The sequence below is a fragment of the Pyrgilauda ruficollis genome, unplaced genomic scaffold (genome assembly GCF_017590135.1).
Source record: "Pyrgilauda ruficollis isolate IOZ18807 unplaced genomic scaffold, ASM1759013v1 scaffold2, whole genome shotgun sequence".
NCBI classification, from domain to species: Eukaryota; Metazoa; Chordata; class Aves; order Passeriformes; family Passeridae; genus Pyrgilauda; species Pyrgilauda ruficollis.
The window spans coordinates 3,509,909-3,536,728 of NW_024519206.1; the positions used below are offsets into that span (position 1 = coordinate 3,509,909).

The window sequence follows — 26,820 nt, forward strand, 5'->3', positions numbered from 1 at the left end:
TCATTTCCCTAATGTTTTTGCTCATTTTGTTGCCAGTAATGTTGTTCAATCTGCATGAAAAGAAACAGTCTCTCCTGGAAGTGCAATTTAGAGATGTAGCAGACCAGAAAACTAGTGGCAAGAAGCTGACTGTCACTGAAAATTGAACAACTGGGACTCAAAATCTAGTGGAAAAGCAAAGACTAATGGGAAGTAATTTGTTTACACTCAAAAATCATTTAAGGCAAAATTGTACCTCCTGGAATTATATATTAAAACAGTTTTATTATTGCAGTAGAACAATATGTAATGTTTTCCTTTTGAAAAATATAAATAAATTACTTTCAGTTGTGGATGGGCACTTTATGTGCTGTCATGGATTGGTATAAATAAGTGTTTGCACAGTCTAACATGAGGAAGTATGATATTTTAAGAAGTGCTCAGATTTTACAATAAGAGTTGCTTACTTACATAAACTGTAAATGAGGTCTTGGTTGCAAAAGGCTGGCTTGAATCCTTGCTGCCAAGAAAAAAAAATTAAATGAAGACAACGCTACATTAGCAATGTTACTTTTTGTACTGCTAGATACGTGAGCTGAGTAGTCTTTTTTTTTTAATTCAAACTCATGCTGTATGTGAAAAAAGGATTTTTCTCTTTTCTTTCTCTTGCTTTGTTTATTTGAAACAGATAGATCGTGTTGTTTTCCCTGACTTAAACCTTCCTGAAATTTAGTATCACTGATTACTGCCTGGATTCACCAGGAAAGAGAATTCTACCCACAGCTTACTCACTAATTTCCTTTCACACCCACCACACATCTGCACTTGGGACAACAGGAAATTTTAATTAAGACAAAACCTTTTTGCATGATGATTTCATTTCCAAGATAAATAAAAGCAAGCTGGCAGCAACCCTTTGAAAGGAAGGAGCCTGTTTAGACTTTCTGTTACATACAGTTGGTTGTCTTTTTCATCCGCTTTCCTTACATCTTTTCATTTCTGCCATGAGTTTTATTGTGCGTGAAATTGATGGCTGGTAGCCCTGATTAAAGCCAGGCCTGACACACTGAGATGCTGCTGGAAAGACATGGCTCACTCTTTTCCCCCTGCTAAATATTCTGCATATTCCACTGCTTGCTCACCCACTCTGTCTGTTTGGTCTACTGGAGGTCAAAAGCCCATGAAAAAAAAAGGTCTATGCTTATTTCACACATCAGTATGCAGTAATCATGTTTAGCACTGGGGTCATTAGCTTACACTAAGCAGCAACAAGGTCCGTGATATGAGGGTAATAGTGTGAGACACATATGAGGGATTAATTGGGGTGCATTTGATGATCTGGGAGAAACCAGGTGCCTGACAATCTTGAGAGAAAATAAAAAAATGGCATCAAATGGACCTTGTGACTTACTGGTGTGTACAGGTTTCCTCCAAGCACAAGGTACTGTTTCAGCACCAGCTGCTCAGTCCATCTCAGTGTGGGCACAAACACTGTTTGTACAGGTGCTGCACCTTTTGCTCTTGGAGAGGGGACATTTACTGGGCCCACTCAGGTATCAAACCTGAGAGTGAGCCAGAGCTCTTGAGCATTTCTGCCATTCCCCACTGACTGGGTGGGTGACCTACAGCTGGATCTTGACGTAAGTGGCAGTTCTGCCATTCCTTTCAGCAGGACCAAATGCTACATTCCTAACACTACATGGAGTTGCTTAGAAGCTCCCTAGAGTGCTAGGATGTCTTGCAAGTTGGTTCTAATCTTCTTTAATTAAGCAAAGTATTAGAGAAAAATTGTTTTTTCTTTCTGGAGGTCTTCTATTTATTGGTAAACACAGCAGAAAAATTAAATTTTTCTTTGCTTGACTTTTGTGTATTTCTAACCTTTAATTTAGCAGTACCACTTGTACCGGTCAAAGGAAATTAAATTTTATTGTTCAGTCTGACTGATTTTTCACTCTGGAGATTGCAGAACTTGACCCATCCCTCATATGTCACCATCAGATATCAGATGGCATTTCAGGCTCAAAGTGTTACCAGGCTCCTTGGAAAAGGAATAGGCCAAGTTTCATTATGCATACTAGCTGGAATTCAGCCTCTATGGAATGACTGCACCATGGTGAACCAGGTGTAACACGCTAAATCTAGTCACTCCCCACTTATAATGACAGATTTTAAAAGGTGTATTGGCCAACGCTGAAGAACATTGATGGGCTTGTTCATGTTCTTCAACTGGAGTACATTTGCAAAAATTTAGCATGCAAGCCAAATTCTGACATAGTTCAAGTTTTATGCAGCTGTTTTCTTGAATAAAGTTTTCATTTTTATTCAATTTGGACAGTTTTCCTCTTTCTGCTGGTTATTTTCAGTGTCAAAAGCCATCAGTAGAATGATACTTGTCCCTGTGGGTGAAATCTCATCCACATAATTCTGTATTTTCACAGCATTACTCAGCTGGGCTGTTTTATTATGAGGAAAATGAAACTTTGAAAACATTTCCACCTCCATAACGTACTTCTTAATATTTAAATGAAAAAGAAACACAATAACCCAACCAAAACAATTCCTATCTGGCAAAAGCTGAGTCTTATATTTTCCAGGCATTGTGTGACTATTTAATCATTCTTTAAAATAACATATGAGACATTAGAAATCTGTTTGTGAAAGCGTAAGAATGGCTCTCTGACTTCCAGTGTTCTGTGCTTTCAGCATCCTGTGTATTGTGTGAATGTAGTTGGAACACAGAATGCACACAATCTTATTACTGTCTCTACGGATGGAAAAATGTGCTCCTGGAGCCTGGACATGCTCTCAACTCCACAGGTGGGTTTGTTTTCACCAGCGTGGGGGGGAAAATTGTCTTTGGTAGAGCAGGATACCTGCGTAGTGGAACATAGCTCCTAAGAGCCAAAATCTTGCATCCTATACAAACTAAAACCAATGGATGCACTTGAAAGAGTACAGCTTGCTTCCAGCAGTCTCTGCTAAGAGCCAAACCCCATTTCCTTTACCACAAATCATGTAATTATTGTAATACGTTAATACATAGGTCAGTTTCAAGTGAAAATGAAATAGTCCATTTTAAAGCATGGTAATTACAGAAGTCGCCTGTGGTATAAATTGCACTTATTCTACAGCATTGTTTAACAAATATGGACTAGATTGCACTGCTGCTGAACACACCCTAGGCACTGCAGGTTTCCAAGGCACAGTCAGAAACTTATTTTGCTGGCAGCCTTCAGTAGCCAAAGGAACAAACAATGCAAATCAAAAGTTTTAGAACTAATTCTCCCCCTCTGGAATGTTTGCTACTATTGTCTGTTCCCCCCTCCTCTCCTTTGTATCAGAAATGAAAGGAAACACAGGAAAATTGCCCAAACCACTAGTGATTATAATAATGGAAACTAAACAAAGAATCCAATGCTGAAAAAGGTGTACAGAAAGCATCTTTTAAGTGTTATCTTTGGAAGAAATACATTTTCTATTCTAACACATCACTCATTTTTATACACAATTTCTTAGAAAAGAATTAATATAATTTTACTAAGCAGCATGGGATCTGATCTTGTTTCAAAATGCTGCATAGAAACTCCCTATAATGATTCCATTAATCATGCGCTAATATGCAATTACTATTGAATTATTTGCTTTTCAGTGTTTACACAAGAGGTGGGACTCTTCTATCCTAACCTCAGCCATCTAAAAATTGATGTGTCAAGTCTAACTTAGAAATTCAAGTTTTCTGTACCACTGAGGTAGAGGGAGGCTGGTACTTCTGGAGGGTGACTCATCCCATCCAAGTGTGAAAAGCCATTTCAGATACCCACCCTGGGACATGGAACTATCCTATCTTAGGGTGGAGGAGGATTCTGGAAGTCATCACATCTACTCCTCTACTCAAAGTGAGACCAACTTCAAATTTCGACCACATTGCTCATGTAAGGCAACAGTGTAGGGCTGGTAGTTGTGCCCTGGGACTGTAAGAAACCAATATTCTTCTGCAGTAGAAGTGGAGGCATCTAAAATGGCCCAGGTATAATGCCTTCCACAGTTTCTCACCTAAACATCAAGAAGACAAATCCAATCCCACCCCTGCATATTCATTTACTGGAATACTAAAGTCTGAAGCACAGATCTGTGAACATCTGAGTTCCAGTATCTCATCACTCAAATGGAATTTCTCTGCTCCAAATCTGGCTCTCGACAAGGATGGGAACACACCCCACATTACACCGAAGTCTGGCACATGGCTCGTGGTGATCTAGAAAAGAGAGGCACAGGACTTGACGTCAAGCTGCATGCCATAGCTTTAAACTGGGAGGAGTAAAGTGTTGCTGATGTGTGTCAGTCTGAAACTGTCCAAAGACACAGCTCCAGAGCACTTGTGTACAGTCATGGTGTGGGCGCTGGGAGCAGAGTGTCCACCACAGTCTATGGTCATGTCCCTGCAGAGACACTAAATGATGATCTCACCCCAGAAGGTTTTAACAAAAATATATGGTTTCTCTCCCATAAAACAGAATTTCTCTCTCTCTCACTCACATGTTTACAGAAATATGGGGTGGTCTCCCAATGCATTTTCCATGCCTTGCTTTGCCTTTATAATAGAACCAAATTTATTTCAAAGAAAAGCATAAACCAAGCAGAAGAATTTCTCTGTGGGTTTGCATCGCTCTCCTTTCACAGGGATACCCAATTTCTTTACAGCAAAAAAGCCCTTTTGAGAAAAACCGTACAGACTTTGGCCCTAGAAGAACAGCAGCACAGACCTTTTAAACATAGAGAACATAACCACTTAAATAGCTAAAAATGAAAATGGTTAAATCATTCAGGCCTTTTGTGGATTCTTGGGTTACACCATTTAGGCTGAAAACCTAAAAAGTTGTGCAAAATCTGCTCAAAGCGTACACATCTTGCAACAGCCACAAACTTGCATGGTTATTTTATTTGCAATTGCAAAAATGGGCATGCTGATTTGCTTTAAAATATAGCTACCAAATGAAAACAGAAAACATTCCTGCTGGTTTGTAGCTTGATGGTGGAGTCTAGAGGGAGTGTTTATGGTTACCTCAGAAAATCCCTGAAAAGCAATGCTTAGAATCGTGGTAGTGACAGGACCCCAACTTTTTAATTTTGTTCTGCAAAGGGACAAATGACACAGTGAAATAAATGCCTCACTTGCACACGATATTGCAAGAGCTTCCTGACAACTGATTTCCAGAATGCAAATAGAAGGGTATTGCATGATTTATTAAAGCCTGGGGCTGGCAAATGTAACCATTAAGGTATTATCTTTAGTTTCTGCACCATTAGATTTTAAATTCTCACCTGTCATCTCTGGCTGATCTAAGATGATGCAGAAAAGGCCAGTGCCCTCCTGCCAGTCTCATATGTGTGACAGACAGCACTGGGGATGGCAGGAGCATCCTGGTTTGTGACACTGCATCTTCTTACTACATCTTATGTAGAAACCAAATGTGACTGGGTCAAATGATTTTATCTTCCTCTCCTGCTACTCCATGTAATATTTAGAAATCAGTTTTTAAAAAAACCCCAACCCAGACTAACAAAAGGAGGATGCCAGCATAATAACAAAAATCTGTTTTGGTAGGAGAGCATGGAGCTGGTATACAATAAGTCCAAACCAGTGGCGGTCACAGGAATGGCTTTCCCAACTGGAGATGTCAATAACTTTGTCGTGGGCAGTGAAGAGGGAACAGTCTACACAGCCTGTCGTCATGGAAGGTGAAGTTCAGTATTTTGTACTTATAAAACATTGTGCACCTGTGTCGATGAGAGATAGCCAGGTGTGTGTGGAGAGTGTTCAATGTTTTCTTCTCTTGGATCAACAGTGTTTGTGCTGTTCTTGTGACCGGCACAGGAGCTCCCTGACTTTGAGCATCTTTGCTACAGCCTGTTATAGTGGGGCAGTTACCCCAGGCTCCCTGTGTAGCTGGTGGGGAGCAGTGATTACCCTAAGGCTGACTTTCTTTACCTTTTTCAGTCATGTGCCTGAAGAGAAGGTGGCTAGGCCCTCAGAAATACCTCTTTCTCACCTGTGAGATGAGATGAGATGAGATGAGATGAGATGAGATGAGATGAGATGAGATGAGATGAGATATATGAGATGAGATGGAGGTTTACACAGCTGTGTACAGGTTTATACACCTAGCTGAGATGCCAGTGTCTATGTCTGCTCAGGTCAAACGAGGCCCTCAGAGACACTTCTGTTGCAGGATAATCAGGCCTAAACCAATATCAGATGGTAATCTGTTTTATTTTTTACCATTCTCAGCTCCATCTTCAGTCTCCACAGTGATAAATCAGAGAAAAGCCACCATGGGCCTGGTTCCTTTAATAACACAGATGCAGCCACAGTGTGCCACATGGGTTCTAGACAATCCTGTGCTCTCTCACGCTGTGGTCACACATAACATAACTCAGGCTGTAGTTTGGTACTGCAAGTTCCTTGTTTGGCACCCTGCAAACCTGCAGGATGCTAGTGTGCTCTGTTAGCTTCCAGTAGTAGTTTTATCTCTGGGAAACTTGAAAGGCTTTTGTAAAGAACAAAAGCCTGGTTTTCCACTGACAGACTTGGAGCTCATCTGCCCCAGTAGTACGCAATGTTCTCTGAATTCATATTTTATCATATTCTGAGTATATGTTGGCCAAAAAGACATTGATACAGTGATTTAAGATTGTAAGGCTTCTGTTACACATCCCAAATGTTTTATAAATACTGTTTTACATATGTTTTGTTCAATGATTTTTTATTTTTAAATATTTTTATTTTAGCCTGACAGCTGACAGCGTTGCAAAATTGTGTCTATTTAGACATGGTTTGAATGAGTCTTAGGCTGCTAGGATGAATGAAGCATGCCCAAGAGCATTTCTCACTTCTGAGCTTTCAGACTTGCCTGGTTTGTTCCTCACCAGAGGGGGAAGGTGCCAGATCCTCTTTTTAGCACACCTTTTTAGAAACATTCTACTGACCATTGACAAAAACTCTTCTGCTCCTGCCTGTCTTTCCTGAAGCTTTTTGCTATCATCCCAGGTTTACTTCCAGAGGCTCCTGTGTCCTTCAGCCCAGCACAGTGAAGAGCCATATGTCATTCTGGAAAAAGGTGTGTCACAGCACAGCAGACACCCAGGGTGGTCTCAGTGCTCCAGAACTCCCCTTACCCCACTGACTACGTGGCAGATAGCTGGGATAAAATAAGAGGTGTCCTTTGTATTCAGCACTGCAGGGCTCAGCCCCTGCTCCAGCACATGCTGCGAGGTCTGGCAGCGGAACATAAGTGAGGTCACCCTGTCCACACAGGAGAGGTGAGGGGACACTGCACCAGCTGGATGAGGGAGCAGTTTCCTCTGGCACAGCTCCGTATCTCCTTTCAGTACACTGTGCTCACACTGTACTCACTGGCACAGGCCAATTTTTCTATAATCTAGCTAAAAGGGTAATTTCATTATTTCCTTTTCTGTGTACACTGTGAGACAGCACTGACAACTGATCTGGCATCATTTGCTTCCAGGAAGAAGAAAACTGTGCACATTGTCTCTTACACAGCGTTGTACTTTTCCTTGTTAACAGCTATTCCAGCCTCTGGCTGATGAAATGCACATCTCCCCTTGTTCAAAGTAATGACTGTATGATACCTGATCACAAGATCAATTACTTCACTTTTTGTGAAAAAGCATTTGCTTCCTCAAGTGACTTGATTGACTGCTAAGAAAAGTTATCTTAGATATTTAAGAGAAAAAGATTTGCCCATGATAAGTCATTAACATATCTGCATTTTTATTTTAATGGTTATTCCTTGATAATGGCTTACTCAGAGGCATAAGCTATAGTATAATTACAATTTAGAATTTTATAATGATACAGAAGTGTTATTTCAATCTACAGGAGTAGACAGTGTATGTAGAAGTGAGTAAGGTAAGTCTTCAGAAGTAAGAGAAATTCTCCCTGTGCTTGATTCTGAGCATTAATTTTGCCCACTGGAGTAAACCTCTGCAGGCAAAGTCCTTAGCAGAAGGAGAAAGATTTGCGGGTTAAATAGAACTTTAAAAGGAAACAGGACCCTAACAGTAAAGAAAAGTTATGTTAAAACACTAGGTGGTGAATCACTCTGCATGTAAATCCTTCTTCTTCCTGCAGTAAAGCTGGCATTGGTGAAATTTTTGAAGGCCACCAAGGACCTGTCACAGGAATCAACTGTCACATGGCAGTGGGTCCAATAGACTTTTCCCATCTCTTTGTCACATCATCATTTGACTGGACAGTGAAATTGTGGACCACAAAGGTAAGAAATCCAAGTTGGGCTGGGACAAGTAATTCTACTTGGGAAAATGCTGTTGTCAGAAATATTTTAATACTGTCTATCAAGTCCTAAGAACCAATTAATTGTTATGCTGTGATTAGAATGAGCATGTGGTAGAATTGTAAGTAAAATATACAGCTAGTGTAACAACCCTCAATCATATTTGCCCTGGAGCATACCTTGCCATTTAGCAGGCCTTCATTTCAGTGTTAACCCTAGTGCTGAACAGTTTCACAAGGCAAGGAGAAGAGGATGTCTTGTACTCCCAGCCATCAAACAATCCACTCAGCACTCCCTGTGCAGGCTAAATTGCAAGGCTAATATTATGCGCCGTGGTGGTGCAGGAGCAGGAACAGCTTCCTCTGATGAAGCAACAGGGGAAGTGCACATACAATTTAGTGCAATCAATATCACCTGCGAAATTCACTGCTGGAGGAGTCTGTGATAGCCAAAAGGTATACAATGTCCCAATGACATTAGACACTGGAAGCAGGGAGGAAGTACATGCTGGAACTTACATTGATGACCACCAGGGATCTGCTGCTGACTGCTCTGTGGCTGTCTGTCCATGACCTCTTTCAGAGAGAGCAGCAGAAGAGCAGAAATGGCACAGTCCTGTGGAACTTTGAAACCCCAACACTCCATGGGACAGACTAAACAGACCAACCTGATGAATCATACAGGCTGAGTAAAATGGGACAATGAGATGTAAAGTCCTAATTATACAAGTAATCTACATTTATTTTTTTATACACTAGAGTAGAGAACTGCCCTCCAAATGTTAGGTTCTTGCCTTAACCAAGTCGCTTTTACGGCTGCATTTGTTTCACATCTTGAGCTGCACCCGGCAGAGTTCCTGTACTGGAAGCTGACCACAGTCAGGAAGTATCTCAGCATGTGTTCATCCAAGACATCAGGGCTTGGAGATGCTAGAACAGATGCACAGCAAATGTAAATATGAAAGTGATCAGAAGGGCTCATGTAACAGCCTTGTGCTGGAAAAAGAAGCAGTTACCTGGATGGTAACTTGAATCAGCTTCCATAGTAGCTTCCCAATGCTTTTGTTAATGGCCTGATCCAGTGTGTGTACTAATTAACAGGTATCTTTTCCTAATCAGCAATGACCACAGCTGTTGGTTTTGTCTTGAGCATTGCACTTCAGGAAAGTCATAATGAGAAAGGTGCATGATTTGCCTAATTCACATATAACTAAACACATCACTAGATTCAGCCTGAACCAATGCAAAAGTAATCCAGAGGAGTGGACATGGGAAGGCTGGAATGGGTCTGGGATGGTTCCTGGGTGGTAAACGTTAGAAAAGACTGCAGGACAGCCAGGGGATGGACAGCTTAAATGTTGGCTCAGTGGGGCTAGATAGGCTGTTTGGCGGGTGAGACAAGGGAGTCCTGGGCAGTGATGACTTCCCTTGGGAGCAAGGGAATATTGGAGTGTTGAAGCTGAAGCTGAGTAAGGGGAGAAGAATTTGTGGGGAGTGCAGGGAAGATGAAAAGCAAGTATTGAATTCCAATCACACATGTACAGAAAAGTCTTGGATTGGTATTTAGCTGTCAGCTTGAGGCTGAATATGGCAATAAGGGTCTCATTCATCTGCAGCTTAAATGAAATTACATTAAGGGATAATAAAGCCTGATTTTTATTTTAAACTCTTGGGATTTTAGAAGTTAGTAGTAACACTAACACAGCACATTTTGGGCACAAAGACGCTGCAGATAGTAATACACAGTTATCCTTGTGGAATATTTCAGTGCCAGAATGGTTGGGTCTGATTTTGTTCAAGACAATCAGTTTTCAAAGAACCAAACCATTTAAATTTCTGATATCTATCAAGCTGTGGCTTGTCTGGCAAGAGAGGCTTCCTGAGAAAGCTGTTTGAGCTGGGCGAGCTGTGATGTGCATGTGACACACCACAACACCGCTCAGACCTGGAAGCTGCATTGCTCTTTTGGTTCACTCACTTTCTTCTGGAGCAGGTTTAAGCAGCAGCAGCAGCCCCAGGCTGCTGCCCTGCCAGCCACTGCCCTGTGAAAACATCCTCTGAGACACTAGGCAAGTTCTTGAATTGTGATGAATGTTTTATTTTTCTCCCCATTCAACTGCATCAGAAGTTTATTTCCATATTGTCTGAATAATTTTCTTGGCTGGAGCTACTACATATTTAAGGGTCTCTTTGTTCAGTTCTCATAGTCAAGGCTCAGTCAATCAGTGGGCTCTGAAAAAAAAATAGTGGATTGATATAAAGTATTAAGTGCTTCTGCTGGCTAACAAGATTTTAGTCGGTATTCGTTTATTCCTTTAGTTTCTTATTTGTAAATTTAATCTCCCTAACAGCATCCAAAGCCATATTGCTTTCCTGCTTCTACCAGCATTGTCTACTTAATCCTGTGCACATTATCCTCTTTGGTCATGAAATTCAATTCCTTTCTGTTTCACAGGTTCAGAGTCAATGTCCAATTGTAAAGTGAACCATAAAAGCTTTGTGTTTTTATTGTCTATTGATGTTGTGTAGCATCCCGGGGTGCTTACAAGAAAGGCACTTTCATAGCAGGCATTTGACTGATGGATTGAAAGCACCATCTTCCTTAAAAACTCTCACTTTACATTTTATAATGTTTTTGTGGTTAACACATTTTCTAGCTAAAGGCAGTTCAACCAGGTGACTGAGAATAAGATTTTCACTAGCGGATGAATGAGCGTTTTTTAGATAACACTAACACAAGGTTCATATTATCATCCATCACATTAGCCAAAAATTAGATCCCTGTGTGAATAGCAAGCAACCAGAAGCAACAGGAAAAGAAACAGAATTTGCAAAGATAGTTGCTTGATAACCACGGCATTACCTGGTTCCTGATGAAGTTAATAGGGCTTTCACCTTGAATTCGTGCTACACCATGTGAGCAAGTCTGGGATGCAGAGCTGTCAAAGGGAAGTCCTGATGTGAAGTGTCTGTGGAGCTCTGCCCTTAATTAGGTCGTGTCGGTACGATGCTTTGAAGAGGTAAAGTGCTAAGTGGAAATGCTAAGTGTTGTTAATTAATTAAACACTAATCCTCATGAATGAATAGCATGAGGTTAAATAATGAAATGTAAGTATTGTTATTATTACAGCAATTGCTGTTTGGAGAGCAAATTTTTTGATATTGTGTCAAGAGATGGAAGCTGTCTTGGAATTGTTAAAACATAGCAAAACATAAGCTGGCTTCAGCTAAAGCCTAGAAGATAGTTTGTTTGCTGCTAAGGGTGTTAATAAGGGTCTGGACAGAGAGCTGGATTTTGTTAGCTTTTTCATCCTTCACATGCCTTCTTTAGCTCTTATCCTTCCACTGAGGGGAGGTGCTAACGACTAATTTTCTCCTCTTGCACCTATGCCTAAATCGTGCTCAGATAAGCAGAGATTGGAATAACTGTAAAACATTGCTGTATCCCCATCCGTGCTTGTCTCCCTCTGCCCAATGTTTAAGTAATGGTGGTAATACCAAAATCAGAAGGAGGCTCAGAGGTGAGCAGACTGGTAGTAGGGCCACCACATAACCATTAGCAGGGTCTAATGGAGCCTGAGGTCATGTGTGCCCTCAGTGACAGATTACCCATTGTGTGTCCATGCTCAGTTTTGCTTTGCTAGTACGTGCATCAATGGCAGTGCCTTCCTCGTGCCTTTCCTTTGTCTTTTTTTATTTTCTTATGCTCTTCACATGCTGCTCTTCTCTTCTGTATGCTCTGATGTTCCAGTCTGTTGAGCTTTTTTGAGAAACCACATTTTAAATAGCAAACATTCCCATTTCTATTCTATGTGCCATCACATACATCTCTGTACCTTGAATATCTTATGCTCATGTGCTTGCTGACAACCTGGGTACAACCCAGTCCTTCTGTCTCTTGGAGCAAATTATTTTACCTGTTACACCTTCCTATCAGCATGTAACTTCAGACTCCACTGGTTTTCATTTGGCCTAGAGTTGAACACCATCTCCTCCAAGGTCCAGCTGAAGCCTACCTTTAGAAAAATGCAAAGAAGCATGTAGTGCTGCTATAGACAGGTACCTCTGCCCTTCCCCAAAAGCCTTGCTGATAGGATCTGATCAGATTCACTTAATAGATCAAATTTACTGTGATGGAAAAGGGTATTGCAGAATGAACCAGGGCACTACTTGATGGTCACCTTTGGGCCATATCTTCTCATATTATCATGTAAGGCATTTTAGATGACTCTTCATATGAAGCTGGATCCTCTTGAATCTTTTATTATGTAGAGCTTTCACACTTTGGTTTCTTATGCAGCCACTGGAAAGCAGTAACAGTACTGCATACATAAGACACCTCTTGGAGAGACCACCATTCCTGCCCACCCCTGTCTGTGCAGGAGCCCAAGTCTGGCAGATGATCAGTTGCTGTAGCTTTTGGTGGCTTTCTTGCATCTGGGCAGCCTCAGGCCATATCTAAGCCGGCAGACGTGTCAGCACTTTTGAGCTCCCAAGTCTGTCTTCATATCCTGGCTTTTCCCAAACCACTACCAGGAAGGAATCAGCCTCTTTATCCCATACCACATGCACATATACATAAGCACCTTGATTTGCAGCCAGAATCCTGTGGAATCCTTTACTTCTCCTCCCTTTGACTGATTTTGGTGGATCTCAAATGTCTACCTCAAGGGACAATTTCCCTCCTCTTATTTTGGATACCTGACTAGAATGGTCTCCCTCACTGATGCATTACCACACAAAGCTCCTTCTTTTCTCTTTGATAAAAGCAATTAAAATTATTGATTTGATTAATCACTGCCCAAATGTTAATTTTATCTGATTATAGGGAATGACAAAGGGTAATAAAATAGCATGCTGGGATTTCATGGAAATGGTGTCTCTGTGGTGTGAGTTCAGAATTTTGAGTTTGATCCAAAAATAAGTCAATGAATGAATTTGCTTCAGAGCACACTTTCTGTCAGAAGGCCAAGCTGACTTGGGGAAGAGGGTGGAGTTGCCTGTTCAGACAGGATTTTTTTAGGTTTTGCCCTTTACCTCTGGAGCCAGAGGTCTGGCTCTTACCCAGCTATTAAAAAAAAAAAAAAAAAAAAAAAAAAAGGTTTTTTTTAAAATTTAATTTTCCAAAAAAAAAATCATTTTCTCAGTAATTTTAAAGAGCAAAACCAAAGTGAAGTCAGGTGGCTTGAAATCAGTCCCAAGTCCTTCACTTGAAATACTTCTCATTATTTCAGTTGCCTGTGTAGCCATATTTGGTAAGTGTTAGGAAAATATTAATCAGCTGGCCAACAGCTTAGTTTACTGACATGAAACGTGGTGCTTCTTTGTAATACATTTAGTGAACAATGGCACACACGCAAATAAAACAGTCATCTAAAATACTGAGTTCTAAAAACTGAGTGGGCTAAACTGTATTTTAGAAAACCCTAATATAAATCCAGCTGTAGCAGTGAAAGCTCTATTTGCACATGGAAAGCAGAATTGGATTTCAGGAGCTTATATAATCTGTGGAAAACAAAGTCATCATTCCTTTTTTTCCCTGAAATCAAAATGCAAACCTCCCACTGACAGTTCTGTTGCAGAATTACACTGGAGGATCAAGCTCGCAAGGAAATAGTGAAGCATTTCAGGACAATTATCAGTATATAAAGCCTAGGACTTCTTCCCTAATGGAAATTTTCTCCCACCTGCTTCAGGCAGCCATCCTTTCTCTGCCATGTGAGAGGCTTTTGTTATCAGTAAAAAAAAAAAGGGAACTGTTCCCAAAGTCCTACAAGATGAAGTCGTCTTCAGTAAGAATTAGCCTCTAAATCACTGCTTGCTGACCCATGAAAGCTCTGCAGGCATCCTGGTGGCAGCAGCTACAAATACTAATCTTGACTGTTAGCAGACAGTGCTGTAACATCAGCTGTGTCAGCCATCCTGCAATGCTCCTCGTGCTCCTGCTTTCTGGCAGCTGAACTGCAGCAGCAGGGTCACTTGAAAGCCTGGCAATGGGCTGAGTACACACGCAAGGCTGTACCCTGCGACAAAACAGCGTTTTCCATTAAAAAGAAAATTTGACTTTTTAGGGGCCTCATACTGAATGTTCCCGTCAGAATCACAGGGGTGGGACCCAACCAAACCACAGCTACATTATCCCACTCCTCTCCTCGCCTTGCAATTTGAGCTAAACTATCTCTCTTTAACAACTTGAGGCCCGAAGCAGGGAGACCAGTGCCACTGACCCCCGAAGAGGTACGTGCAGGACCTCAGGGCGTGCCACTGCCCCTCCTGCATGGCCGGAAAGCACTAGTGCACCAATCCAGCTTCTCCCAAATCATCTCAGCCACTTTCCAGCTCTGCTTCCTTGTCCCATCTGTGAGGGGTATAAACAGGGAGTGATGATTGAAGGTAGAAGACCAAATCTGCCCTTCAGTGTTTCACTCTGTGTTTCCTCTGACCAGGATTTGGTAATTCTTCCATCAACATGCCTTGCTTATAATTTTCAGCAAGTCCCTCAAGAGCTTCTCTGAAAAATAATCCAGGAATATAGTAATATAAAGGCAGGAGTATGAACTACACAAACTATGAATCAGTTTGTTAGGCAAGGGCAGTAGGACTTTCTATAGTGTTCTGAGCTTCTTAAAAGAAAGTGAGCCATTTTAAGAAGAAGTTAGAAATTCCAAAAGAAAACAATAGTATTTCTAAAGAAGTTTTTTGACACAAATGCATATTTAGTAGTTCAGGAAGGAGTATTGTCCTGCTTAGAGCATGTTTTAGATAAAAGGTGGAAAACTTGATTACCATTTAGCGATGAAGTCAGCAGTCTGAGGAAATACAGAACAAATGGCAGATACCTGTATAGGCTTTTCCAGTGTTGCTGTCTGCACATGCCTCCAGTTTGATGTGGGTGAATGAAGCAGAGAATATTAAACCTCACAGAGTGGAAACCCATAGGCACAACTCTTGTAGTTGTGGAATAAGAGGGGCTCCAGATTAGGAATTAAACTGGATGATCTAAACAAGAATACACCAGGCTGGCCAGCAGGAACTAGGATTTAAGTGAGCTGGGGAACACTGTAAGCCAGTCTGCCTTACATACGTTCTGATGTTTTTAAAGTTCATCCATTGCAAGAAAATCTTCTAAATCATTTAAATTTACAGTAGGCATCAAGTAATGCACATTTATATCAAACTCACTGAAAATAGTTCCTCAGCTAATATGCAGTAGTAAAGAAGAATGGCATTCTTTCTGCTTTTTTTTTTTTTTTCTTTAGAAAATAAAAAGGTATTTCTCCGTTGGGTAAGTGGAAAGGCATGGTAGAAGAGAACTTTGGAAGTACAGTAGCACAGACAGAATGTGTTGCATCTCTGCTGAGTACTTAAAGAGTTAAGAAGGATTAACCACATAAGGAGTTTACCTGTCAGTAAAACTAGCTTCTAGGCTATATCCACAGATTTCAAAAGCTCTGCTGTTTGAATTTCTGATGCTCTTAAAAGACAAGTGCTGTCTGACTTTCCGAGTTCTTCTATTTTTTTCTTCATACCATGGTATTAGACATTAAGATCAGTTCTCATTAAAACCGCCTGTGCCAATCATCAAACCTTTATTCCTTTTCTTCCTTCTTTTATACTCATTTGTGGTGCTTTGACTTTGAAGGAAACCACAAAAATGTAATCATCAGGTTATCTCCAGACTTGGTCTGCTCTCATAGCCCCTTTCCTTTTGGTCTTACCCTTGTCCCCTCCTCTATCCATAATAATTCCCACGTGTTTATGCAAAAATATTGGACTTTCTTTTATTATTGACAATTAAGAAAGGCAACTGTTTTGGCATCTCTGAAAGAACAATAATTTCTAAAAGTGAACAGTTTTCAGCTTTGTCTGTCTGCAACTTTTAGAATGCCAAAGCCCAATCAGTGTAACAATACTACAGCACTTAAACAAAAGGGTTGTGAAGAGTGTAGGGATCATTTCCACTCATCTCTTCCCCCCTGTTGCTTCTGAGTCTAAAACTTAAGCCTGTTATCTTGCCAATCAAGTCAGTTTAGACTTGATTCAGTGACCTAGTAGTTATCTGACAGTGAGGTGCCACAACATACAGATAGGTCACAGCCCAGTGAAATGTTCTTTGAGTCCCAGAGGCTCATCTGCAATCCAGCACTGACACTGACTGCCGGAAGGAATTTTCAGGCAGGTAAAGGAGCTTTTACTCATGTGACTCAGTTCAGGTACCTCAGTTGGTCAGTGACATTGGGTGGCTAAAGCTGAACATGACCCTTTTGCTTTCCCACTGCCATCCTTTGAAGGTCTGGCTAGTCCTGGAAAAGGTGGAGCAGGCTACAAGTTGTGAGTTGTAAGGTACTGGGGGCTGTAGGATAATGATACCCTTTGTGGAGAATGCAGACAGGCTTTGCTGAGCCATCAGGGATGTACCTGTAACTACTGCCTCTGATTTATGACATCTAGTAACAGTTCCTGGGAATGCTGTAACTTTAAAAACTGAACTAAGTCAAGGCCCACAAGTATAGCATCCAAGCAGGAGCTATTGGATAATCCTAGATTGCTGTAACTATTAGAAAACAGATTTGGGAGAAACATGATAGTCCAGAACTGGCAAAATTCCTGTGGAGATCACTCAGTCTGAATGAAACCAGGGCCTGTTTGACTCCATACAAACAGAGAGAAAACATGAAGGCTTACAACAGCAGTAGAGCCTTATACAGAGCCGACGACCGAACTCCTCACCACAAGAGGAATGGATGAGTAACCCTAAACAGCTAATAGCTGGTGTCCCAAGAAGGACACCATTGAAGGGGGAAAGGTCAAGACCAGAGTAAAGCCAATTTGATGAGTATTTGACTCAATATTCCCAGCAGCTTTTAGTTTCTGCTGTGCTGTCTGCATATTTTGAGTTGGCCTGGTTAAGTGGCACCATCAGAAGGGAAACAATGAGCCTGGATTCAGCAAAATACTGAGGTCTTTTCCAAGATGGAGAAGACTGGGCCTATAAAACACTGAACAAGCTCAGATCCTATCCTGAGCAGAAGTTCCACAAGCTGTGCCCTGTCCCAGTTTCTTTCACATCATCTAGTTAGTGTGACACAGCAGCACTCACTTTAAAGAAAGACAGAAGATTGTACCTTCCCTATGTGTTATCTCTGCTGAAAGAAATGTCTTTCTTTGACACCATTTTGCACGTTTTGGAGGTTTTTTTAATTAATTAAGACTATTTATAGAATACTTGGTCTCACAGGGACCAAGTTCATAGAATCATAGAATGGTTTTGGTTAAAGGGTCTGTAAAGATCATCTCATTCCCAACTCTTATTCCCTGGTTTGTTCAAGGGCCAAACAGAGGAACAGTCACTGCTCAGGACCACTCTGGCTCTGCTCTTCCCAAGTGCCTGAAAGCCTGAGCTTGAGCCTAAACAAACAACATTAGCTTGTTCAGAAAGTTTCTATGCCAAGGACTAATGAATGTATCATATTTGCTGTGCACCTAGAGAAACAAAATCAGCTTGAATCAACTTGCAAGCACTGCACAATACTGATGGCTGCTGTTAATATGGTGAGAGCCAGAAGTATGGTGTTTGGCTTATCACCTTTAGAACAGAAGACACTGAATAGCAAGAAAGAAGTGGAGACAGCAGAGTGTGTGGTGTCACCACACACCTGTACTGCTGAAGGTACAGTCTAGGAAAGTACCTTTAAGTGGAGCTGACACCCACAGAAATTGTGGCAAAGCATAAAAAAGTGCTCGTTTCATGAAATGGGCAAAGCCAATAGTTTTTTCCATGGCTTTTTAGAAGTCAGATGCTAGTTAAAACCTGTGTATATGTATACATTCCTTTATATGGATAATTAGCTACTTCATGTGTGGCGCCTCGTGGATTAAAGAAAATTCTTCTATGCAAATAAGTGGAATAGACTGGTTAAATTTATATGTGTAAAAACCCCCACTTTTATATAAATGTGTAGAATTTATTTAGGTGAGCTTCTTATTTCACAGACAAGTCTTACTTCCAAGACAGCCAATGGGTACATAAAATGTTCACTCTTCATTGTCCTCTTAAACAATGCCTCTATAAAAACACTGAGGATAAATGATTGATAACATATTTAAATAAATGAGAAAAAACCCCACATGTCTTGGAATTGACTTTTTGCTTTTTCCACTAAATGCTCAAATCATCTCCTTTTGGAATCAATGGCAAAACTCCATTGATTTTTAGGGCTGTATTTTCACCCTACATTCTTCTTTTTCAGTAATAAGTAGATTTGACCCAAGTTTTTCTGAAGATACTGCTTTCAGCTATTTCTTCTGTTCTACAGAATAACTGAGTGGGTTGATATTTAAGAATGAAAGCTCATCAAGTTTAAATTTCAGTTGTTTTATAATAATAGCCATATGTTAGTTATGGATCGTGTAGGTCTGAAGTTTTGGTAATTTAAAACTGCTTTAAAGTGACCTTTACATGGTTCCACATTTCAACATTTTCTAAAAGCAGTCGGTAGAGGTTCTTACTCATAAATTGTTGCATTACAAAGTCTGCAGGCCTGGGCCCATAGTAAGGAAGAGGCTCACAGTAAGGAAGTCCTGTGAACATTTATACACACAGCTAAACCCAGAAATGGAGTCTTCACAATGAAATCCACATAACTGTTCTCAGACCAGGATGAAATGCCAACTTTCAAAAAAGGCCAGTAGCTGTTAGTGTTGGAGACAGGACACAAAGCAAGACGGACCTTACACAGTTGTTGTGCTCTTCTCTGGTTAAACAGTGCAAGAAGACAAGACAGTGTGGGAAATACTTTCTCTTTTTTTCACTGGCAGCTAGTCAGGCTGGGAAGACAGTGATATTGGGGGCAGTATGAAGGTGTAGCTCAGCTCCATTACCACTGCCTGATTTCTGCCATATGATTTCTCCCTGAATTCCCAGCCACACTGCAGCTCATCTTGCCTTTTGGTTGGGCTGCTCACAATCCTACAATCTCTTATTTCTTTGCAGTGCTCCACACCCTATTCTGCTCCATTAATTTGTGTGTCATTCCTTGCATGTCTGAGATCTTCCTCAAAAGCTGTATTATTCCTGTTGTCCACACTTTGCCTCTGACTTTCTATCTGACTGAATATTTCCACTGTTACGGTAAAGGCATTTCATTTTTGGTATTTGAGGATTTTCACCTCACATCCCAGAACCTTAAAAGTGTTTTTATTTTGATAACAGGGAAACAGAAGCACATCAGCTAAAGCTATTTCCCAGAGACTACACAACATGTGTACAGCAAGATATAGACTAGAACCAAATCTCCTGACCCTTCCTTCTAATGCCTTGGTCTTTAGGCATGAAGTGGAAAATAACATAACAGAACTAAAAAAGCCATTTAAAAAGTGCCACACTCAAGATCAAAACAAGTTTTGATATGCTGACAAAAAGGAAATGCTGATTGAAATCTGCCCTGGGTTGATTGATATCTTAATAGGCCCTTAACTTCTGTGGAATTTTGTTACTTCTCCCATGACATTAAATTTTAAAGTGCTGTATGTGCAGCACTTTTCCCATGAATAAGAAAAATACCATCCATCTGGCAGTTGACCAGATTTCTTTTTCTTTTTGTATACTACTATCTTCAATGCCCACCATGATTTAGACATCTGATATATTTGAACCTATATTAGATGTTTTCAGTGAAAACCCACAGTGCAGCATTGGGAATCCATGTAGCTCTCACTAAATACTATTTCCTAGCTCACAGTTGTGAAGATTCGCTTTTAAATTTCCTATTAAATACCTCTGCCTCCTCAAAAGTTTGGTGTTCATTTGGCCCTAAACCCTTCAAAAGCTTTAGCACAGGCACGCAAGTAATTCCATTAACACATGTAAGTCCACTGATAATATAGTAGGCAGACACACATATGTTTGGAGAAAAAGACCTTCTTCAGGAATTAAAATATTTTTTGTAATTTTTTCATTTTCTTTTGCAAAACTCCAGCCTGGGAAAAGAAATTTAAATGGTGTACAAATTCGAGGTAATAAGATCAAGCTCTGATTTCATTTCATTGTTACACAAAATGTTTGCTAGTCTTAAGAAATGGACAAAAACCATTAGGCCAGTTACAAAAATTTGAGACCCAATCCTGTAATCAAAGCATCTTTCATTAATTCAAGCAGAGGAAAACCCAGCCTTTGGAATAAATCCCTATGTATTTTCAGTATGTTTGTAAATGACAGTCATGTAATTAAACATCTGAATACTTCCAGTAATTTTTTTGTGATACCTGTGGTGGCCAGAAATATTACAGAACTGTTTACAACACGGTGCAGCAACAGCAACACACCACATCAGCCCTCAGAGACATGGCAGCACAGAGATGGACACACGCCTGTCCCATGTGCTGACCCTGCAGTGCTTCTAGCCCCAACACCCATCCAAGCACCATGGGATGCAAGAGGATCAAAACCACAGCTAACAAGGACCTGTCCGTAAATAGATGTCAAACCAACTGCATTATCGCTTTAAATTAATAACATACGAGAGGAAAGTTATATAACAATTGCAATTGGTCACTCCACTTTTTGGAAAAATAATGCATGGCTATGCATTGAGGCACCCCGGACAGTGTTTCCTTTGTAAAATGCACGAGGGTGCATTCCAGAGGGACCTGACCGGGATGTTCTACGGGTGCGACCTGGACCCTTACAGGCCCGCTCAGTGATGCTGCATTTCCCGGGGCCGGGGACCGCGGCGGGACCGGGGCGCCCATCCCGCCGGGCCGCGCTCGCCGGGGAGCGGCAGGGAACGGCAGGAGGAGGGAGGCACTCGGGGAGACCCTCGGAGAAGCCCCATTGTTTAGATTTCTGTCATAAGCCATGAGAATACTTAATTTCTTTCATCTCTGGAGTTTTCATTATCATTCAAATTTCATTTTCCATTAATTGATCGGGGATTAGCGAAGCCATTATGCAAAAATTAAAAGACAAGCCAGATGCGATGAATAATTCATGAGGGAAAATTACACTTTATTCCTGGTGCACTTCCTAACTTCCCTCCGACTCCCCGCCTGCTGCAGATGACAGCCTTCCCTCCCTCCGGAGCTGCCTCCCTCCCTGCGGAGCGCGGGCGGCGCGGGGCGCTGCGCTGCCGCCGCCCGCCGCTAGGTGTCAGGCGCCGCCCGCGCTGCGCGGGCCCGCGGAGGCGCCGCGCTGCTCCCGCCGCTCTCACGATCCTTATCGGAGCCTCCGCCGGCGCGCCCGGCTCGGGCGGGAGCCGTGCTCCGTGCTCCGTGCCCGCTGCCTTTTTTACCGCCCCCCGCACCCCCTCCCGCCGCCAGGGTGCCGGCCGGGAGCGGGAGCGCGCGCTCTCCCCGCCCCGTCATCCGCGCGTCCCACACCCCTCACACCGGGCATCTCATTTATCCCACCGGACAGTTGTTGCCCCATTAAAGCGCAGTCCCGCCCTTCGCGGAGGACCTTTCATCTAGGGAAGTTTTATGACACTTTATAAATGTGCAAAGTTTTTAATTAGACTCGCCAGACAGCCCCAGGCAGCACTAGCGCCACGAAGTCTTCATGCCGCTCTCTGCTTTACAGCACAACAAGCCGCTCTACTCCTTTGAAGACAATGCCGACTATGTCTACGATGTCATGTGGTCGCCAGTGCATCCCGCGCTCTTCGCCTGCGTGGACGGGATGGGGCGCCTGGATCTGTGGAACCTGAATAACGACACCGAGGTGAGGCGGCTCGGCGGCGGTGGGAAGGCGCGGGCGGGCGGGCAGCGGGGCGCCGGGCGAGACCTTAACCCTGTGAGAGCCGGCACTGCCCGGCACCCTCGCCATCCTCCCCGCCGGGCTCCGAGGGGCGCCGCGCTCCCTCGGGGCGGGGACAACCCGGCGTCGGCCGCCGCCCGCGCCCCGGGGCGCGGCGGGGAGGGGAGGGTACGGGAGGGCAGGTCCCGCTGCCGGGGGCGCCCGCCCGTCCCCCTCTCCCGCCTGCCGTCCCTCCTTCCCTCCCTCCCGCCTCCCTCGCTGCCTCCCCTGCGGCGGGGCTGGTGCGCTCGGTACCTGTCAGGGGCGGGAGCGCCGGCTCCGGCACCCCCGGCAGAAAGCCAACGCAATTAAATGCCGCGGTGCCGGCTCGGGAGGAGGCTCCTTCCCCCTCTGTTATTTTAAGGTGCACTTTTAAACCGCGCCCGTTCTGCAGGTTTGGGTTTTTTTATCCCCTCACCCCTTTTCTGACGCTCCGAGAGGCAGGTTAGCCATTCCGGCCCCAGCGCAGGGGTCACACCTTGGCCGCGCCACCGCTGACTGCCAGCGGGACCGGGCTCCTCTTGGACTGCGGGACTTGCTCTCCCTCTGAATTTATTTATCCTCTGCGACACATTCGCTGGGGAATGTCACTTGGAAGCTCCATGCCAGTGCCTCCAGAGTATCAGAAACCAAGCGTGTGCCCCTGCATCTCCCCTCACATCCTGCCTTTGATTCGCTTGGTACCCTGCTTCAGTCTTCTAAAGCGCAGGGCATCTCTCTCACATGTTATTTAGGGCTTTACGCGCTCACCCCTTTTTATCTTTAAACTTTGCTGTGGAACTTAAAGGTACAAATGCAAATAACTACCTTTTCACCGCTATTAGCTAAAGAGTGGGGATCATTGGAAAGGAAAGGTCTCGCGTTTGAACTTCACTGGTGAGAAAGGATTAATCAGAGCACTTTTAGCAAAGATTTAGACTGATAAACACTGTTTTTTAAAAAGTATCTTTCTGAAAAACATCTGGTTTTTCCTCTTATTATTTCAAATTTTTAAAAACACCAGAGGCTTAAATTGATACTGGTTTTTTTGGATTTGCGTTTCACCCAAAAATGATTTTCAGAAAACCTGTTATCACCTGAGGTCAATCTTAGATGGCCAGTAATCAATTTCCAGCACAAAAATTGAACTATTTTTCCACTCAATAAGTCTTCCTTGTTTTTACATAATGCAATGTAAAACTAAGAACAAACAGACTGTAAAAAAATCAAAGGTCATATTAGCTGGTGAGTTTCTTTTTATGTCCCAAAAAAAAGAGAAGATGGAAGAACAAGCAGCAGTATTTTCCTCCTTACACCCTATTTTTAATTTTTTTTTTTTTTAAGATTAGTTGGATCATTAATATACCTTTCACATAAACCTGCTATGCATTTCAGTCAGAGTAAAATACGGGCGCAGTTTATGGCTTCCAGTGAGTTGTGCTTACCATAAATAAGCACGGACAGGTAAGAGGAACCAGCACCGGGCACTGCACTGTCAAGGGGAGCACAGAGGCCTTTTGAAGTGCTCTGAGCAGGAAGCAGTGCAGCCTTTTTAATTAGAGCACATACAGCTGGAGGATATTCAGGAGGAGTCTCCTAAGAATTTATTTTGGGAAGGGAGGGACATATCCTTCAGGTGTTCTCATTAATGCAGGCTTAAACACAGAGCATAAAACCCAGCATTTTGAGAAGAAAAAAAACCCTTTCCCCCCCAAGTACCGGGGCTGAAATTGAAATCAACTGATGTTTTGCCATTTTACTCAAGGAGGCCATAATTTCATTCCAAAAAATTAGTCTGGACTGCTTGATCCCATTCCCATCAATAATAAGGCTGTACGTAGCAAACCGCTGCTGCTTTCAGTATGTTTACATATAAATATATAGGAACATAAAAAAAAAAAAAAATTAATTTCAAGCTTCATCCTGCTTTTATTCTGCATACAAGGCCACCCCCTGATTTCACAAATTATTTCCATTCTCAGAGGTCAAAATCAGCTCTCATGTAGGATCAGACTGGAATTATTTCCATGGTATCCAAGCTTTGTGTTTTTATGAGAATCAAATTTGGGTCTCTGGACACAGAAATATAATTTGCTTTCCTTGCTGAGCAGTGATGAAACAAATAAAAAAATCAGTATAAATTATAAACTGGCAGATTCTGAATAGATGTGAAGTTTTGTTATGCAGGAGAAGCAGCAAGAGTATCTCTGAAAGAGAGACCTGCAAACAGTTCTTGTAAGCATCGTAAGTGAAAGTGATCGTTGTTTGCTTTTACGCTCTATCTGGTAGGTCATAATTAGCTAATAATTTTCCAGATTTCTGTAATTGATTATGCCCTTTAAGTCTGCACAGCTATTTGCTAAGACAAACTCCTTGTCAGCACTTCTGCCTTTGTAATAAGAGATCTTGAAACACCTATTTTTTAGATCGTTATTACTTTTAGATGTCAGATATGTGATGTCAAAGTATTTGTGAAGACAGTAGAAAATGACAGGTCTATTACTGTGTTTAACTGCTAGCTATTGATGAAAATCTCTGTGTAAGAACTAGATGTGATTGTTGTTAAGGAGTCCTGGCTTTGTTTAATTTGGGGAATAAGCCACATTAATATTTAGGTATCATTTTGAAAATCAATTAAGAAAACACTTGGGTTTAGTTACAATATGCTACCTTCAGATTTTTGAATCTCAGCAGAGTTTCCACTAGTGTTGCTGTTGGTATTTATTGGAAACATTTTTCCTGAGAACTAGATGCTTTCTGACCAAATAACTTAGATCATTGGACTGTACCAAGGACTTAATCAGTGTAGTAATTATTTTCAAAAATCTCATTGCAAAGTTGCAAGGCTATTGGTGTACTTCATGTTTATTTCTACATATCAGAAATTATTTTTGTAATAGCAAGGAAAATTACCACGTTTTATTTTATATCTGATAAATGCATATTAAAAAAAGTTGAAAAGAAAAAAAGTCCTTACCCACTCCATCATTCTTTTGCAAACTGAATATTATTTTTATGGATCAGTGTAGTGAGGTTTGCAAAAAACTTCAGGATAGCAAATGCTGATTTCTTACTAATGTATCTGTAACATTTATTTTTTGATCAAGATTGGAGAAGATCTGTTGGTGCTTGATCTTATTTATGTATGAGTTGATACGAAACTGACTTACAAAGTCGCTTATTTCTTCTGTGTTATCCTCTCAGATGTCATCCTGTTCAGATGTTTCTCAGGTTTTTTGTATATTGTACCTTAGCTTTTAAAGTGTGAGGATGGTGTCTATATCTAGAAACAGTAACAGATGTATTTGCAAGCAGGTTTTGACACTACACAGGCACTAAGAATAATAATAAAAAGCTGTATTCTTATCATGCAGGTTTTTCTGACTGCATCTTTCTTAATCTGTTATCTGTTAAAATTTCATTTCAAAATTGTTTAAAATCTGACAAGCACCAACTTCAGAGAATTTATAAGGTATTTCAAATGTGATTTTAAAAACATAATGCTACCATTATAAATAAACTCTTACCTTGAAATCTAAAATAGGCTTGTGTAATTTAAACTATCACTACTGAGAACTGACTAATCTATTTTAAGATACTATGGTTTGACTATGTTTCTCTTCATATCACTGGAGAAAAGGTTTAATCTTTGGATTTTTAAAGACTGTTTCAGTATTGCTTTTTATTTTGTTAGATAGCTTTGTGGATTAGTAACAGGATTTTTCAAAACCATTAGGTTTTGAAAAAAAGCATGGGTTGTGTCTTGTGTCTGCGGCATTCATGCTTATTTTTATGTGGAGCACTGAAAGAATGCTGTATTAACAACAACAAAAAGTAAACCCCCAAAAACAAAAACCTAAACCATCCCCAGCTCTAGAGTTATGTATTACAGTCTTCTGAAAGATTTTGTGAAAATTCAATGCCTTAAATGTGCACTGTATATTTGTACATGAAACATATATCTGTGATCTGCAGTTTTCTGAGAAATGTAGCTGGTTAGTGGCTTAGTCCTCTAAAATGTGGCATTTAGCTCTTTGGAAAAACCCATTCCCAAATGTTATGAAATTAACTTTGTCTGGATTTTTTTTTTTCCCCTCAGAAATCTGTGATCACAGCACTAAAACTTGCTTGTTTTCTATTGTGATTTTTATCATGGATCAATGACTCCATGTCAGCTTAAGTCCATTGGCTCTTCTTAGGTAACAGACCCGGGACAAGGAGTTAGTGCACGCCAGCTTTTTTGGGTAATACTGCCTTGGACAGGACCTAGGCCTTGCACAATGGCGAGATGAGTCCAGTAGTTATTTGCATTTGAATGACTTCCTGAAGGGGGGGAGGATGGTATCTGCTTTCTGATTGGTATCCAGCATTATTTCTACATGATTCTTAGTTCTGCGAACAAAATCTTCCTGCATTTCTCTTGTGGGGCTCAGGACACTACTGTGAAGCCCTTTGCTGAGGTGATGCTTTAGCTGTGGCAGAATCCTTATGCTTGAGGTGCCAGTTGGTTTGGCACCTGGTGTTAGGGTTGGTGAGGGGGAGCAGGGACCTCCAGGGGGAGAGTCAAGGGAAGCAGCCCGGATTCCAGGTCCTTGTCCAGCTGCTGGCGTGGCAGTGCACGTGCTGCGGTTGTAACAAGAGTGTCAGCAAGTCTGCAGAGGTTTGGCTTCCTGCTGTCACTCAGCTGGTGTGGCACAATGAAGGCATTAGGGCTGAGGAGGAGACTGGCATAGGAGCTGTACAATGTTCATTTTAA

The 26,820-nt window shown here is 41.7% G+C and overlaps 1 protein-coding gene across 10 annotated transcripts in view; it reads left to right on the forward strand.

The window, feature by feature from the left end:
* The window catches only part of DYNC1I1 (dynein cytoplasmic 1 intermediate chain 1), a 211,901-nt gene that overhangs the window by 165,454 nt on the left and 19,627 nt on the right, over positions 1-26,820 (forward strand). For all 10 annotated transcript variants that reach the window (XM_041466643.1, XM_041466639.1, XM_041466641.1 and 7 more), the window contains 4 exons: positions 2,683-2,796; positions 5,585-5,718; positions 8,132-8,276; positions 21,870-22,010. In XM_041466643.1, the coding sequence (XP_041322577.1) occupies positions 2,683-2,796; positions 5,585-5,718; positions 8,132-8,276; positions 21,870-22,010 (534 nt within the window). The remainder of the gene's footprint in view (positions 1-2,682; positions 2,797-5,584; positions 5,719-8,131; positions 8,277-21,869; positions 22,011-26,820) is intronic.